General features: G+C 32.2%; 1 protein-coding gene across 2 annotated transcripts in view; it reads right to left on the reverse strand.

The window, feature by feature from the left end:
- FSTL5 (follistatin like 5) overlaps window positions 1–17555 on the reverse strand; it is a 763963-nt gene that overhangs the window by 621050 nt on the left and 125358 nt on the right. The window contains exon 3 of one of the 2 annotated variants that reach the window (XM_059174403.1): window positions 14718–14748. In XM_059174403.1, coding sequence (XP_059030386.1) covers window positions 14718–14748 — 31 coding nt within the window. Of the gene's footprint in view, window positions 1–14717; window positions 14752–17555 lie in introns of both variants that reach the window. The other variant, XM_059174392.1, reaches the window with a different exon arrangement.

A 17555-nucleotide genomic window follows, 5' to 3' on the forward strand; every position in this document is an offset into this window, starting at 1 on the left:
TTCCTATAAAGTAAAAAGTTTTCCACTGATCACAATTTTTACATTACTTATTACAAATTTAGCTAAAGATAGGGAGAGGGTGGTTGGGTTATGGACATTGGGGAAGGTATGTGCTATGGTAAGTGTGAAATGTATAAACCTGGCGATTCACAGACCTGTACCCCTGGGGCTAATAACACATTATATGTTAATAAAAACTAAAAAAAAAAAAAAAAAGTTAAACATATGACATACATACCCATTCATTCTTTTTAAATTCATGATGAAAATGTGTGCCTCCTCATTTGCAAACCTCAATTCTTGAAATTAAATGTAAACTATGCATGACCATAAATACAAAAAGCTAAAAATAAACTATGCTGTGTTGCTTGTCTAGATTATACACTGAAAAAGATAACTGAAAAAGTAATATATTTGCTACTGTTTTGCGAAGAACACTAGTGAAAGTAATTAATTTTGAGAAAAATAATGTATCACATTACTAATTAGAAATATTCTAAGTAATTCATCATGGATTGCATGAAATGCTCTTATATAAAATTATACTGACATTTTGTAACTGAATATGGCTTCTAGTTCATTCATCATTTATTCACAAATATTTCCTGAAAAACTTTTATGAAAAATACACTTCCAGTGTTTTAACAAAGATACCCAAACTAGCTAAGTTCTGATTTTAACCATAAAGAAACTAGTTTTGTTTGTGTGAGTGTGTGTTATAAGTAGCTTCTCCAAAGGTAGAAAGTAGTTTAATTTTACATCTCTACATATATAAGAATATATGTATAAAAAATACCAATTTATTTTAATTTTATTTCATTTTATAGATGCTTATTGAAATTATAATGGATTATACATATTTAATAATATATACAATATTAAATCTATATTTTTACATACACAGTTATCTATATATATATTCATAAACCATAATTTTATTTAAGCTTATCTAAGATTAATTTAATATCTATGAGATTCCAGGTAATGTGCTAAGTACTTTTTTTTTTAAATATTTTATTTATTTATTTGACAGACAGAGATCACAAGCAGGCAGAGAGGCAGGCAGAGAGAGAGAGAGGAGGAAGCAGGCTCCCCGCCGAGCAGAGGGCCAAACATGGGGTTCGATCCCAGGACCCTGGGACCATGACCTGGGCCAAAGGCAGAGGTTTAACCCACTGAGCCACCCAGGCGCCTCTGTGCTAAGTACTTTTTATATATTATTACATTTATTATCTTATTTGACCCTCAAAAAAACTTATAAAAAAACCCAAATTCTAAATGAGAAAATTTATAGAGAAAATGAACAATATATGATTTTTACTTTTTCTCAATTTAAATAAATAATACTTAACATTCATATCCTAATTAACAAGGGCCATAGAACACAAATCCTATGGATAAACTCACAGTATAGGTAAAACTAATGACTCAAGTTGTTGAAAAAATCTGTTTCATCAAAATTAAATCCAATATTTAGAAAAAAATAGATGATTAAGTTTACCACTGTGAATGATATGAATGGGGAACGAATAGTTTTCCTTATGACAGATACTTTCTACTCATATCCAAGATAATTCACAATATAGGCATTGAAAAATTCCCCAAATATTAATTCATATGTCAGTTTACTCAATAATGTATAATAGTATTTAAACTAACAGTTATAAGGTTTCAACTACGTGCTGAAACTTTTCTAGACACTTCCGTGCATAATCATAGTTAATCCTCACATAAGCCTAATTAGATGAGTGCTCTTGATTGTCCCTCACTTAAGGAAAAGGGAAATAAGACTTAAACTAATGAGCTAATTTGCCTACACTACCTAGGTAGTGTGACCTAATCACACGGCGTTATGATTTGATATTTTAACTGAGCAAAAAAGAGAATGAAGGTACTTCCCATTCGACAACAATAACATCAACAAACTACACAAAGAACAAACAAACCAAAAAGCATTTCCAATAAAAGTTACACTTTTTCAGCATGTATTTAGCATGTGCCCTTTGCTGATTGAACTAAGTGATTATTGCCTTATCAGGCCCCCCATAAATAAAATAAATCTTTCATTTATTTAAATCATCGGACCATTAAATTCTCTATTTTGGGACAAAGGCTTATATTTATCCCCCATTAAATTTGTCCAACCTGTGCACTTTTTTTATTGGCTATGAAGCTTGATTTTTTCATTTAAATTCTGTTATTTAAATAACTTAGTCATTTGGTTTTTGAGGAGACAAGACTTTCTTTCCATCTTGCAACAATGTAGTTTATATTGCTTACAATGCATTTGCAAGCAATGACCATATTCTCATATAGATTTATCCAAAAATAGAAAATTTCACATACAATGGGATGTATAACAGAATGACAATAGCAAGTGAAAGTAGTACCTTTATTTTAAATTAAGCATTTATTAGCTGGATAATATTCAATGAATTATTTAACCTTCATGATTAATTTTCAATACATATGAAATGATGCCTACTTCTCAGATCTTTTTTATAGATACAATGAGCTGAAAAAATAAAATAAATAGATGTGTGATTCATGATAAGAGAATAATATATATCAGCTCTCCCTTTAAATCTGTACACAAATACAACAAAAAAATACACAAATATAAAATAAATCACATCTATGATCACTTAATATTATGATGGCATTAATTATATTGTTTATATAATATGATAAACATCATATGATGTATCATATAAATCATATATGGTGCTGTATATTATTTATTAGCATTTTATGTTAACATTTATATATAACATTTATATATACATATATATAAGATTTATATATTATATATTTATATGATTATATATATAGTATCTTCCACATTACGATTTTTCAAGGAAAAATTTAAAACCTTATTTATTAAAAATTATACTGGGGTAATAATGTTCTACCATGCCTGTGAGAGGATAGAAATGTACATAATAAAACAGAAAGATTACCACATAGAAACCAAGATAAGTAACAACGCCTCTGTAGGTAAACCATAAGCCCAACAGCTGTGTGCTCTAAGTCATCCTATGAAAGCATTGCTGCTTCATTTTCCTGAGAGAATATTTAATTGAAAACCAAATAAACCCAAAAAATGACATTCAGTTCTTTCCTCCTAAGGATTCATGAGAATTACATCATGAAAATTACCACTTAATTCCCCTGATTTTGAATTGTAGAGAAGAGATTTGGGGGCAAGATTAAAAAATACATATTTTGGTTAATCAGAAATTATTTCTTGCTAAGGTCTGAAGGTCTGGGAGGAGGGGTTTATATCAGATGTAGCAGCAGTTAAACTTCTCAGAGAGGGAGTTTATCCTTCATCAAGTTGATTCCAATTTATCACTTTCTCTTTACCCTCCTGAGGACCTCATCCCCTGTGGTACTGGTATCTTACTCTAAATTTTAGAGTAAATCTCTTCTTTAAACTTTAAAGAAGAGAAAGGAGATGGTAAGAAGATAAGCAGAGAAGAAAAGTTGTCTGTGCTTTTCATGAGATTTTAGCTGTTCTTTGAAGATACCAACCATCCTGTGCTATGGGCAGATTTCCTACGAACTACAATCTAAGATCCAGGAAGGCAGAATATTTCTCCTGGTTTGCCCACTACTATCTCTCCAGTGCCTAGAACTAGAGATAGCTGTGTCTGGCACACGGCTGATACTCCACACAAGACTTTGAATAGTTTGAACAAGCAACTGTATGAACCTCAATGACTTCTGACTTAGGAATTCCCTACTGTTTTGCTTGGAAGGGAGATAGGACCACCTGGTTTTACTATGTGTCTAAACAATGCCTGTTTGCTCTGCAATTTGAGCATAACAACGTTTGCCCCCTGGCTGTCATTGTGGGCTTCTGCCTTGCAGTTAGGTTTGCTTGCTTACGCTCATTCATATCAGGTCCCTAGTTGTTTTAATCCTAGGATGGAACAACACATGGATCAAGGCTCTTCATGACAGACAAAAGACTCTGCCCTATTTAAAGAAAAGATATATTAAAGGATATAGAAAATGGTTCAGGATTGAAGGAAAGGGCTGTATATTGAGCTCTTAGAAACAACTTATAAAATCCCACCACAGACCTGTAGTAACAAAAGGCTCACTATCTCTGTGACTATTAGGATAAATACATAAGGAAGCTGTCACCCTAGTTGCTGGGTTCAGAACCACACTACCTTCATCATTGTCTGTGAAAGATTAGTTCTTTCCCCTAAACCATGCTTACTTTATAATAAGGATTTCATAAAAGGCCATGCTGGTATGAAATGTGATGGGAAGAACCTAAAACATATCCAGAGACGAACTGTAAGGAAATCTGGGAAATGTAGTTTTTAATTTACTGGATTATGTAAAAAGTCTATAAAAAGAAAGTATGCTAATTGGTGTTTGAAATGGTTGTTGAGTGAACAATTCATGGTATCCACCACAAAGCATTTGCCAACTTTTAAGATATAAAAAGGCTATTCATTAACACTTCCAAAAGAATAAAAAGTTTTTGGTGGGTTTTTTTTTTTTTTGGTTGTTGTTTTTCATTTTGTTTTGTTTTGTTTTGCTGAAATATATGCAAATGTAAAAAATGTTTGAATTCACATAAACCAAAATGGCAATGATGGTCATTTTTAGATAGATGGATTGACAGCCAAATCTATTCATTTTAAGTATATAAAATTCTTCTGAGGGTTATATTAATTAATATGTGGAAAGCAATGAGCAGAAGAACTACAATAAGGAAGTACTCATAAATGTTACATATATGTAGTTAAGATAAGTCAAGTGAAGAACTTTACACAGGGCCTGGCACTTATCATTATTATTATTATTTTAAATTTAAATTTAATTAATTAACATTTGGTATATTAGCCAGCAAAGAAACTTGGTATCTTACCATTTGTAATGACATGGGTGGCACTTATTATTTATACAACAATCATGAATTACTGTAATTATTTTTCACTCTCTGAATGTGACTTTCAAAATGACCGTGCATTAACATTATAAAAAGAAAAAATATCATTGTTTTTCTCTGCATCTGTCTCTTATATACATATGCGGTTCTTCTACCCTAGAAGCAAGTTTAGAAACATGTACCTTTCCATGAAACATGAACAGAGAGGCTATAAAAAAGAGAACTGTGCAGTTGCTATATTTTACATCACTTGCACCCCAGAAGAGAACCAAGAGGAAAAGAAAAACATTCTGAATGATGATGATGGTGGTGGCAGTGGTGGTAGAGTTAAAAATATTTATTGGGTAGGTTTTTCCCCTACTATTCTAACTACTCTAAGAGACAATTTTCCCTGCATGTCCCATTTCTGCATGTCTTGAAAAAAGAGACACTCTGGGTTTGTTTTTTATTTTGTTTTGTTTTTATTCCAGACTTTCTTTTCAGGAATTTTGTAAATATCTGATCCTAGCTATGCTGAGTCTAAACCCTGTGATAGATCTTTTAAAAAGTGTTACACAAATCAGTAGTTTTCAAAATGTTCTTATAATTTTAGTGCTCTGAATCAAAATAACTGTTTCCTGAAAGGTCTGTGATGGGGGAAAATAGATCCTTGATCAAATACAATGAAAATGCTCAATGATGCAAAGATAGGTATCACTAAAGGACTATGTAAAAATTTTGTAATATCAAAATGCATATTTGACCAAAATTGTCTCTTATTTTTCAGGGTCTATTGGATAAGGATTCCATGCACCAAGAATTGAAGAAACAATGATATTATTTTTGTAGGATGGCATGAATTTTCCAATAAAAATACTTATATCTAGCTATCTAAGTAATTGAAAAATATTACCCATATAAAAATTAAAACTACAAAATGCATCTTATAATTATTTAAAAGGGACATTATTTAGCCTTTAACATAATAAGTAAAACTCCAAATTGACTTATCTATCACAGTTTTAGACAAAGAATTATATGTCTATTTCACCTCATAGGAGTCACTGAGTATAACATCACAAAGTAACAACTTATTTTATATAAAATCTCTAACTTTATAATTAAAAAATCAAATAATCACAAAATACTTAACATATTATTACAATAATGGGAAGAAAGAAGAAATGTATATTTTATTTATTTTTTTAAGATTTTATTTATTTTACAGAGAGAAAGAGATCACAAGTAGGCAGAGAGAGGGGGGAAGCAGGCTCCCTGCTGAGCAGAGAGCCCGATGTATGGCTCAATCCCAGGACCTTGAGATTATGACCTGAGCCAAAGGCAGAGGCTTAACCCACTGAGCCACCCAGGTGCCCCAAAACATATATTTTAAAAACTAAGTAAATATAGTTTCTTTAATAAAGTCAAATTTCATGCTTATAGAATGTGAGGAAACAAAGTAAAAAGGAAAACTGATAGTTTTTCTTTGGGAGATAAAGCAGGGATTTTGGCCAAAAAAGATATGTAATGTTCAAAACAATTTCAAGAATTACTCTTTCACTAAGGCGACCCATTGCAGCTAAGTGAAGTGACTTCGTTAAACTAAATAAATGAAACCATCAACACATTTTGGTTAATGTTACTTCATTTATCTTGAAACATGGCATTCAACTGTTTCAGACTGTGGAATTTTTTTTAAAAGACTTCAGAAACATTTAGATCTGCAAAGTCTAAATAATAAAAATATTTTGTGTTGGTAATTGAAAAAATCAATGTTGAGATGTTAGTGTACAGGTAATTAAAATATTGAGTTATATAAAGAAAAACCTGAACAAAATTAATTTGATATTACATTCATCATTAGATTATTATTTTTTTAATTATTGTATTTACAAAATTAGATGCAAGTGTTCTGGGTTGTTTTCCCAATATCAACAAAGGGATTATGTCTCCATTTCTTTTAGTTAGTAATGCCTCCTGGTGGGCAAAGTGAGTGGCAAAATTAATCACCCTGAAACCAAAATAAATGATCTATTGGACAAGATGATTTATTAGTATCCTTCTAAAAGCTAGAGAATGTATGCAAAATGGGGAGAGGGGTGATGTGTTTCACATAATATAAAATGAGCCCTTCATGGCATAAATGAGAAATAGATAGAGAATCAGATACTTTCTGACACCTCCTTTGAGTGATGATAATAGCATCATTAGGTATTGAAGTGGTTTGTCTTCCTGTTTGCCATGGCAGGAGGACATGCACCATAATCATTTCAAATTGTACCGAGTTGGTCAAATGGAATTTAAAGAATTGAATAACAAATATCATCTTAATTCCCTGAGAAAAGTTGTTACTCATATTGAAATCTATACTAATTAAAAGCTATTTAGTAGGATATTTGGGAGCATGATTTAGATTATTTACAATGAATATATATATATATCTATTAATTTATATTTTTCAATAGAGTTATACATTAGAATTGAAATTGTTTTATTTTTGAAAGTTTGTCAAAGTAAGGAATGCTATCATGATGATAGTAATTTAGCTTCTAGAATTTGCATCTATGTATTATTATTTTTATTTTGAAACTCACATTATCACAAAACACCACTCAGATAAAGAATTATGACCATTTTTAATAATACAAAATCATAAATGTAACAACTTCATCTAATAAAATCATTAAAGTATGGCATAGTGACTAGAAATTACATTTTTAATTTATCTCTTTTTCAGTAGTCATTTCATACTTATACATTTTTTGGGTGTAAAATGAAATGGATTGAAATATGTGATATGCCCATATTAATAATTAAAGAGTTGTTAGTCAATTATAAACTAAGAAGTGGTCTATATATGACATTGATATTTTGCAACAAGGTAACGTATAATCATTCATGAGAATACATTTGTCCCCTTAATTTTAAAAGTGCATTTTTAATAAAATAGAGTAAAAATAGAATTTTTTGATGTCATTCAGTTGCTGTGTTATAACATGTCAGGCATACCTCAGAGATACAGTGGGTTAGTTTCCAGACCATCCACAATAAAGCAAATAAATGTTACAGTAAAGTCAGTCAAATTAATTTTTTAATTCCCCAGTTCAAGCAAAAGTCATGTTTACACCATACTCTTTATTACACTGCACTGTTTATTAACAGTGCAATAGCATGTCTGAAGAAACAATGTACATATTTTAATTAAAAAATAGTTTGTTGGGCACCTAGGTGGCTCAGTTGGATAAGCATCTGGCTTTGGCTCAGGTCATGATCCCAGGGTCCTAGGTTTGAGTACCATATCGGACTCCCTGATCAGCAGGAAGTCTGCCTCTGCCTCTCCCCCTCCTCCCTCCTCATGCTCTCTCTCTTTCTCTCAAATAAATAAACGCAATCTTTAAAAAAAAAAAAATAGTTTGTTGCTAAAAAAATACTAAATCATCTGAGCTTTCAGTGAGTTGTGATTACTGATCGCAGATCACCATAACAAATACAATAATCATGAAAAAATTTGACATACCACAAGAATCACCAAAATGCTACACAGAGTGAGCAAAGGCTGTTGGAAAAATGGTGCCAATAGACTTGCTCAATACAGGGTTGCTCTAAACCTTTAATTCGTAAAAAAACAAAACAAAACAAAAAACAATATCTGTGAAGCACAAAGTGAAGTGTAATAAAACAAACAATGTATATTCTATTATAAAAATATTATCACTCTTGTACATATTTTTATAGCATTTAATTATTTTTCAATAATTATTATCACCAGATTGCTGTAAGTCCACTAGCCTGGGGTTTATCCAGCATTACTCTTTGCCAAAAAACAAACAAATAAACAAAATAATCCTTTGGTTGACATTTTCTAGAAGTGAGTTTTCCTGCCTTTTAGATACTTAAAACTTCTAGGACTATAACTGTTGAAAACAATAGACAAAACCCACAGTTTTTGTAAATCCTACAATTATTTGTCTTGGCAATAGCTTTATAAACTGAATACCAAAAAACCTAACATTCATTCGTATGATATTGTAATTCATTAAAAATACAGCAACTCTGAATTTCTATAGTGGTAACAGTCTCCATTTCAAGCAGTAGTATTGTACTGGCTATATCTTATTTCCTAAACAGAAAGATATCTAACATTTAGAGGGAGTCCCATAAAAGTCTGAGATAAAAGAATTACCATCTTTCAGTTTTATATGATAGTTTCATTTGTTAATGAATGTGTCTAGTAACTTTCAGGAATACAAATTTGAAGGTCTATTCCTACCCAATAACTGTTCTTGACTAGTTACCTAACCTGGAAGAAGTGAGTTAATGTCAATGTATGTCAGGAGCTCTGCAAGATTATTCTAGTGAAAAGAGCTCTGAATAGTCAAGCAACTCAGGTTAGGAGTTTATTAGCATTTCAATTATATATATATATAGATATACACCCACACATACATATAAATACACACATACATACATATATATACACACGCATATATGTACATATATATTTTTTATTTTGTTATATAGAAATATATATCTATGTGTATATATATGGCACAGATATATAGAAATAATATAATATAATATAAATATAATATACATTAGATAGAATACATAACAAAATACATGTATAATATATATAACATGGATACACACACATACACACACATATATATACACACATACACACACACACATACACATATATTATTTCTCTATCTATATATCTATATATCCCTGCATGTATCAGATCACTTTCAGTGCCCTCGATTGGCAATTTGGAAATAAAAGAGAATCTGAATGCATGGTTGTATAAAAGTAAATAGCATGTATGTGTGTGTGTGTGTGTGTGTGTGTGTGTGTGTGTGTATGTTTACATGTAAAAACTACAGGCTCCATAGTATTTTAATATCATTTATTGTCCCAAACACACATCTTTAATTTGATTAGGTATGATCTTAGCATAATAGTGTTCTTCCTTGGGGTGCTTGGGTGGCTCAGTGGGTTAAGCCACTGCCTTCGGCTCAGGTCATGATCTCAGGGTCCTGGGATCCAGTCCTACATCGGGCTCTCTGCTCAGCAGGGAGCCTGCTTCCTCCTCTCTCTCTCTCTGCCTGACTCTCTGCCTACTTGTGATCCCTCTCTCTGTCAAATAAATAAATAAAATCTTTAAAAAATAGTGATCTTCCTTGTTCACTATATACAAGAATGTATGTATGTACCATAGGGAGAACAATTGTGCAGCTTACCTTTTCCTTATATACAAATGCATAAGACATAATATTTGCCGTGTAGAACCTATTTAGAATTAAGAATTTTGAAAGATGTTTGTAATAATAGCATTGTCCAGTGTCTTTATGGAAGTATAAGCATTAGAATTTTATATATGTGAAAGGACATTTGATGTCATAGGGTATGTTTTGTTAATATTAACTAAAAAAGAGAAATTACTTCTGGAGGATTAAGTCATTTGTCAAAGATCACAAGCATTTATTGCACAAGCTGGCACAATTCTCATCCCCTAGAACATTACTATACCACATTTATTATTATCAAAATCTTCTTAATGTTACAAAGCCCCGAAAAGTATTTATACAAAATGGCAGTAGGGGAAATATTTGTAACACCATACGATCAAAGAAAAATAGTGTATAAATAATAAAATTCATATATATCAAATCCATGAAAATGTCAAAAACATTGCTATATTTGGTAAAATGGTTAAATAAAACATGACCCATTTAAAAATAGGACAAAATGATAATATTGGTCTGAATTATTTACTTTGGATGTTATGTCTCAATGTGCTGGCATGTTTGAATGCTAAATCTTACCTTATAATATGTGTTTGAGGATTACAATGAGGTAATATATGTAAAAAGCTCAGTCCAGTGTCTGACTGTCGGGGTCGCACCCCTAAGATGGCGCCAGCTACATAGCCAGAGCAGCACGGACAGCCTAAAAAACATCAGCCCTGGCCACACGACCTCGGGCTCGTCACATGAACACCGCATGCCACCACTGCCTATGAGCCCCAGATACCTCCTGTTCACGTAAACACCTCTGTGATTGGCTGTATACCTCCTGTTCACGTGAACACCTCTGTGATTGGCTGTATACCTCCTGTTCACGTGAACACCTCTGTGATTGGCTGTTATGCCCTATATAAGGCAAGGGAACTTCCCCCGCACGGGAAGGAGAAAGAGAGGGAGAAAGATCGACCAGGGAATAAACGAGAGCTTGCACATGGACCTGTGTATGTGGTTGCGTCATCTGTGGGCAGGGAGAGAGCGACATCTGATATCTAGTAGATACTTAACAAAAAATAGATGTCAATAGCATGTGCTATGGTAAAAAAAAAAAAAAAAAATGTCAATAATATACCATATAAGTGACCAATAATATACCATATAAGTGACCAACTTTTGTCTCCTAAGATGTGACTAGCAACGTAAGAGGAATATATTTTATTATCACTTCTGAATGAGAAGAGCGGAGAGTCTCCCTTGAAAAGAGAGGAAGGGAAATTGTCATTATAAAAGAACTGAATCTTTTTGGTGAAGGAACAAACATTCTCTTAATGACAGAGCGAGAGGTAAGTAGATACTCAGGAGCACACTACAGCATAATCATATGCAGACTTTCCATAGTGATATTATCCTTCTGACTATAGTATTTTGAATTATTTTTTGGAAAATTAAAAACTTGATTAAGCTGACAGAATTTTTAAGCTTTTTGTAAAATAAGAATCATTTCAATTTTTGTCAAGAACTGTTACTGTTTTATCACTGAGATGATCTCAAATATAATGATGATCACTGAAATGATCTTAAATATAAATGAATAAACAAATCACAAATTAAAATACTCCCCTGAGAAATATTTGTAGAAATAACTGACTTGTGCTCCTTATATTAGAACTATTCTTCAAAGGAAATTATTTCCTAATAGTATCTTTCAAATTCTTTTTTTTTAATTTTTTTTTTTTTAGATTTTATTTATTTATTTGACAGAGAGAGATTACAAGTAGACAGAGAGGCAGGCAGAGAGAGACAGAGAGAGAGAGAGGGAAGCAGGCTCCCTGCTGAGCAGAGAGCCCGATACGGGACTCGATCACAGGACCCTGAGATCATGACCTGAGCTGAAGGCAGCGGATTAACCCACTGAGCCACCCAGGCACCCCAGTATCTTTCAAATTCTTAATGGATTTTAAAACATATTTGTAATATCACTGAAAAGCAATGTGAAATAGATAGCTTTCTGAATAGTTGGTCATTCTTCTAAACTTGTTAGGACTATCTTTATTTTCCTGCTATAATTGTCAATGTAAACTTAATAATGGACATCCTAACAACCATAAACTTCAAAACTATGTGCTAATTACAGGTTGGGCTCTAACTCATTTAACAACATGAAAATCAATTGAGAATTCGATGGTTTACTAACTATTGAACCAAAATTTATTTTGTTAGTTGAATTCCATATATATATAATTCCAAACATTTCAATGTATATTTCCATGTACACAGAGGAAAGACTGGTCAATTTTCATTGGACTTCTTTGTGCATTAATGTGATTTCAGGTCACTGGTACAATGAAGTTGGGATTCCTGTCATAAGCAGGAATAGGTACAGAATGCAGAAAATTAGATGGTTAAAGACTTCCTTTGCATACCTTGCTAACTATGTAATAAACGTGTTCTGATCAGGAAGTCTAGGGAATTATTACTTGAGAATTCATTATTAATGTCAAGTGAAAACATAACTCACGTTTCAATCATTAGTTACCAAAATATGTACAATACTTCATTTTCAGAATTTTTCTCATCTATGAATGGATAAGCTCTTGCTTTTATTCTTTTTTTAAAAAATATTGACATTTAAAGACTTTCTAAAAGATTTTATTTAATGATTTATGTGGGTGAGAACAAGAGCATAAGCAGGAGGTAAAGGAGAGAGAGAAGCACACTCCCCACTGAACAGGGAGCCTGATATGGTGCTCTATCCCAGGACCCGAGATCATGACCTGAGCTGAAGGCAGACACTTAACCGATTGGACCACCCAGGTGCCCCTAAAGACATTTTTAGTGATCATTAATAGCTTTTAGTAAAACAACATTTCAAGATGATTTTTATAAGAAGTTAAGAAAAATACTGAGTTTAAGTAGAGTTAGGGAACAGGTCCTGACAAAACGGTATGTCTCTGATTTACTTAGAACTCAGTAGCCTAGAAGCCATAATATGAGAGTTCTGAAACATGTGTCAGCCACTTAAAAGAAGTGGCAAGCATCATCTTGAAATTTTATTACATTATAAAAGAAAACATGCTCCTAAGCAGTAGTTGAAAAAATATAATTTCTACTACTTCAGATGATAGGATTTATATGTCTCAAGACAATATAGCATCAAGAAGAAAGCTATACTAAACTTATTTCAACTATAACAGAATTATAAATATGATTTAAGATTAACCTGAAATACTGGGACCCTTCTTGAGAAGGAAGATGTGTACTCAGTATGCTTAAAATGTATATATCATTTAAATGCACACCATACAGCCCATCTTGGAATAAAATTCCCTTTTGCAAGACAAAGGTATGAATCTTTGAGTTAATATGAGTGCTTTGAGGATAAATAAGTGCAATAATTTCACATATAAAATAACAAGAAATACTTCAGTTCACTGAAAAAGAACACACACAGTTTGGGAATTCCTGGAAGGGCAGTGTTACATAATTCATTTGAATAAAATATACCTAGCAAAATAAAAATGTATGTCTTTTTACATTTTTCAGTGATATAGGCACACACAGATGATCGAACATGGAGAACAAATTGTGTAATTCAGTTGGTTGCAGAGAAATGTGCAGAGATTATGTTCAGATTTGTTATTAATAAGCAAGACTGATATTGTCAATTTAGAGACCCACAAAAAAATAACTGCCTTTCATCTTTTCAGAAGTATGTGTAAATTTGGTAACTTTTTTTATTATTTTGGTTTTAGTTTTGTAGAACTCTAAAAAAAAAAATAGTAAAAAGTAAAAATAAACCTAACTTTCTATGAAAAACAGGATGCAATGAAATAGGGAAATCATCCTTCATTCCATAGTCAGGCCTGTTACTAAATACTACCAGAAAGGGATAGATGGGTGAGGATATCCAACTAGTACAATAAGAAGGGCCAGGACATGAAGGGAGAGCCCAGAAGGATTAACCAAGGAAAAAATTGTTAAATTTCACTATATAATCAGCAGGCACACAAATTAATGAAGTATTTTGCTATATGATATAATCTATCTAGAGCAATTTATTATCTCAACAATAAACATCAAAACATAATAATGTCATTGTGGGGAAAACTGTTTCCCTATGTCTGACTAGACTTGACTATGCCATTTAGCTACCATCAAATTTTAACATTTATTGTCTTTCTTTTTCATAGAAAATAAAATGAGATAGCAGTGACTAAATACTTGGTTTTCCATGAGACATCTTTTTTAAAGTTTATCTTCTAAATCCTAGATAAAACAGAATACTAATTCTTATGGACAATACCTATCGAGGAATTCCACGAGAAAAACTCAGAGTTAAGAAAAAATTATGTTGAAATTTCCAATAGCACTATATGAAGAAAGGAAATCTCAGTGGAGGATGCTCAGTGACCTTGAAGGATTCCCAAAAGGCTCACAATGGCTTTAAAACCACATTGAAGATTTTGATTTCTTAATATTTTCTCATTTTTAGCTATATTTTCAAAGCTAAATAAATTTTTTTCTTCTTTTATCCTTATATGAATTTATGAAACTATGATCTTAAAACAATCATTGCTTACCTTTGATTCTTGAACTGTCTTGACTCTTTTCCTGCTGGAATTAAAAAGAAATAGGTCAAAATCTCTGAGTATGTGATCAACAGCATGATACAACAGATCATGGTAACTAAAGACTTGTCAAGATATTTTGTTCTACATATACCCTGGAGTCACTCTAACACAAATCTCAACTTAAAAAAACACTTATGTCCAATCTTTTATCAGAGTAGAAATCATTCTTATTGTACACATACTTCTTAAGAAACAAATACATTATATTAATATGGATTCAAAATAAACGGTAATGAATATTAAATAATCATGCCTCTCAAATGCCTTAATCCATTTCATTTAATTTCAACAGATATTGAGTGATGTCTTCAGAATTTACTTTCAACATCTCTGCATTGAAATTGTTGGTGAGGAAAAAGGTTTAAGGGCAAACAGTGGACGACTCACTAAAAGACCACAAAAGACATTTCAACTGCCTTCCTTCACTTTAAGAATTGGTCCCTCCTCACTACTTGAAGGCTAAAGTTGACAACAATTCTATTATTTATTCAAAGACTGCTTCAGTCAGACCTGTCTTTCAATTTGACATACTCCTTATTAGTTACCAGGCAACCCCAAAAGAATTAGCTTGCTTTCAAGTTTTTAAGTAGAAATTGTGCTCTCTATACCTTCTCAATTAATATTCAAGCACAGTTTGCTCTGTGTATGTTTCAGGGCCTCACACTAAAAATAATTATGAAACGTATTTCTAATAAAATATGACAGATATATATAAATAGAACTTCAGAATTGTATAAATGCCAATAAATATTGATACAATTTATGAAAATAGTGAAAAATACAAAGAATTTATTTTGCTGCAAGCATTAATCTCAGAGTCAGACTTGAGAACAAAAATGCATATTGACAAATGTATATTTATGGAACACACGTATCCAATGTATGATTCTATTAAACTCTAATACTTTGTGTGCTACTTCACTTGTGCTAATTTACCTAGCTTTTGTTTTGGCTCCTGTACTGTCCTTTGTTAATTAATTTATTTTTCCAGTCCTGATTTATTTTTAATTTAGAGTAACTGTTGTTCATTAAAACTAAAATTTAAATATAAATTACTTGATTTAAAAATAAATTATCCATTCATGATATATAATAAGAAAACTTAAGCTTTCCAAAGAGATATTTACTAATAAAAACAAAAAAAAAAATCCTTCTCTCTGTCCTCTCTCCTTTTCTTTCATCATTCATTCATTCACTCATTTAGTCATTTATCCTTTGAGTAAATATGTATAGATTGCTCTTATGTGCCAGAAACTTCTCCAGGTGATCAGGCTACAAAGGATGAACAACACAAAAATGAAATGAAATAAAACCAAAAAATAAATAAATAAAACAAAACAAATCCAAAAAAGTGTCCTTAAAGTAGCATACTGCATAAATGTTCAAAAATTCTATTTAGGAAAAAGATCTAACATAGAAGGTAGTTTTAGAGTAAGTGATTGCAATTTTACATGGTTCTACATGACAAAATGACTTTTTTATGTTTCAAGTTTTTATTCAAATTTTAGTTAGTTAATATATACTGTATTAATTAGGTTCAGGAGTTGAATTGAGTGGTTCATCACTTACATATAACACCCAGTGCTCATCACAAGTGCCTTCCTTAATATCCTTCACCCATTTAGCTTATTCCCCTGCCCACCTCCCCTCCAGCAATCTTCAGTTTGTTCTCTGTAGATGATAGTCTTTTATGGATTGCCTCCCTATCTTTTTTTCTTTCCCCTATTTCATCTATTATTTCTATTTCTTAAATTCCTACACGAGTGAAATCATGCGATATCTGTCTTTCTCTGATTGACTTATTTCATTGAGCACAATACACTCTAGCTCCAGCCATGTCATTGCAAATGGCAAGAGCGACTCTGGAAAACATTATGGAGGTTCCTCAAAAGTTAAAAATAGAACTACCCTATGACCCAGCATTGCACTACTTGGTATTTGCCCAAAGTGTACAAAAATACAAATTCAAAGGGGTACCTGCACCCTACTTCTTATGGCAGAATTATCAAGAATAGTCAAATTATGGAAAGTGCCCAAATGTAATCTACTGATAAAACTGACTTTTGAATAGAATTTTGAATGAGATGAGAAGATATTCTGAGGATTTGTCTGGGGAAAATATATGCTAGGAGATAAAAAAGATGGCACACTTCCTGAGGTACAGAACTTCTTGGCATTGTCAAAACTACCAAGGAGACCAGTGTGATTAGACTAGACTGAGTAAGGGGAGTTTAATAGGAAATGCAATGAGGGAGCCAATAAGGGTCAGATAGATTAGCACCTGGGGCATTTGTTAGATCTTTGGTTCTTACACTGAGACAGCCGAGAAAACATTGAAAATTTCTTCTCAGAGGAATAACATTATCTGAACTGCATTCTGGGTATTAAAAAAGGGTTTAACAGGGCAAGGACAAAATTAGAGGGACCAGTGGAAAGGGCATTGTATTAATCCAGGTGGGAAGCAAGAATGGCAAAGAACAGTGTGGTAGCAGTTCAGTTGGAATATCAGAACTGTCAATAGAATAAATTTGGGATATGAGATGCAGGATAGATGAGGGTGATTTCAAGTCACTATAAGAATGAAGTGATCTGAGTCACTATAAGAATGAAGTTGTCTGTAAGATGAGAAAGATACGGCTTAAGTGGGTAGAAGAAGAATAAATGAAACAAGATGGGATTGGGAGGGAGACAAACCATAAGTGACTCTTAATCTCACAAAACAAACTGAGGGTTGCCGGGGGGAGGGGGTTTGGGAGAAGGGGTTGGGATTATGGACATTGGGGAGGG

The sequence above is a fragment of the Mustela lutreola genome, chromosome 1, assembly GCF_030435805.1.
Source record: "Mustela lutreola isolate mMusLut2 chromosome 1, mMusLut2.pri, whole genome shotgun sequence".
Classification (NCBI taxonomy): Eukaryota; Metazoa; Chordata; class Mammalia; order Carnivora; family Mustelidae; genus Mustela; species Mustela lutreola.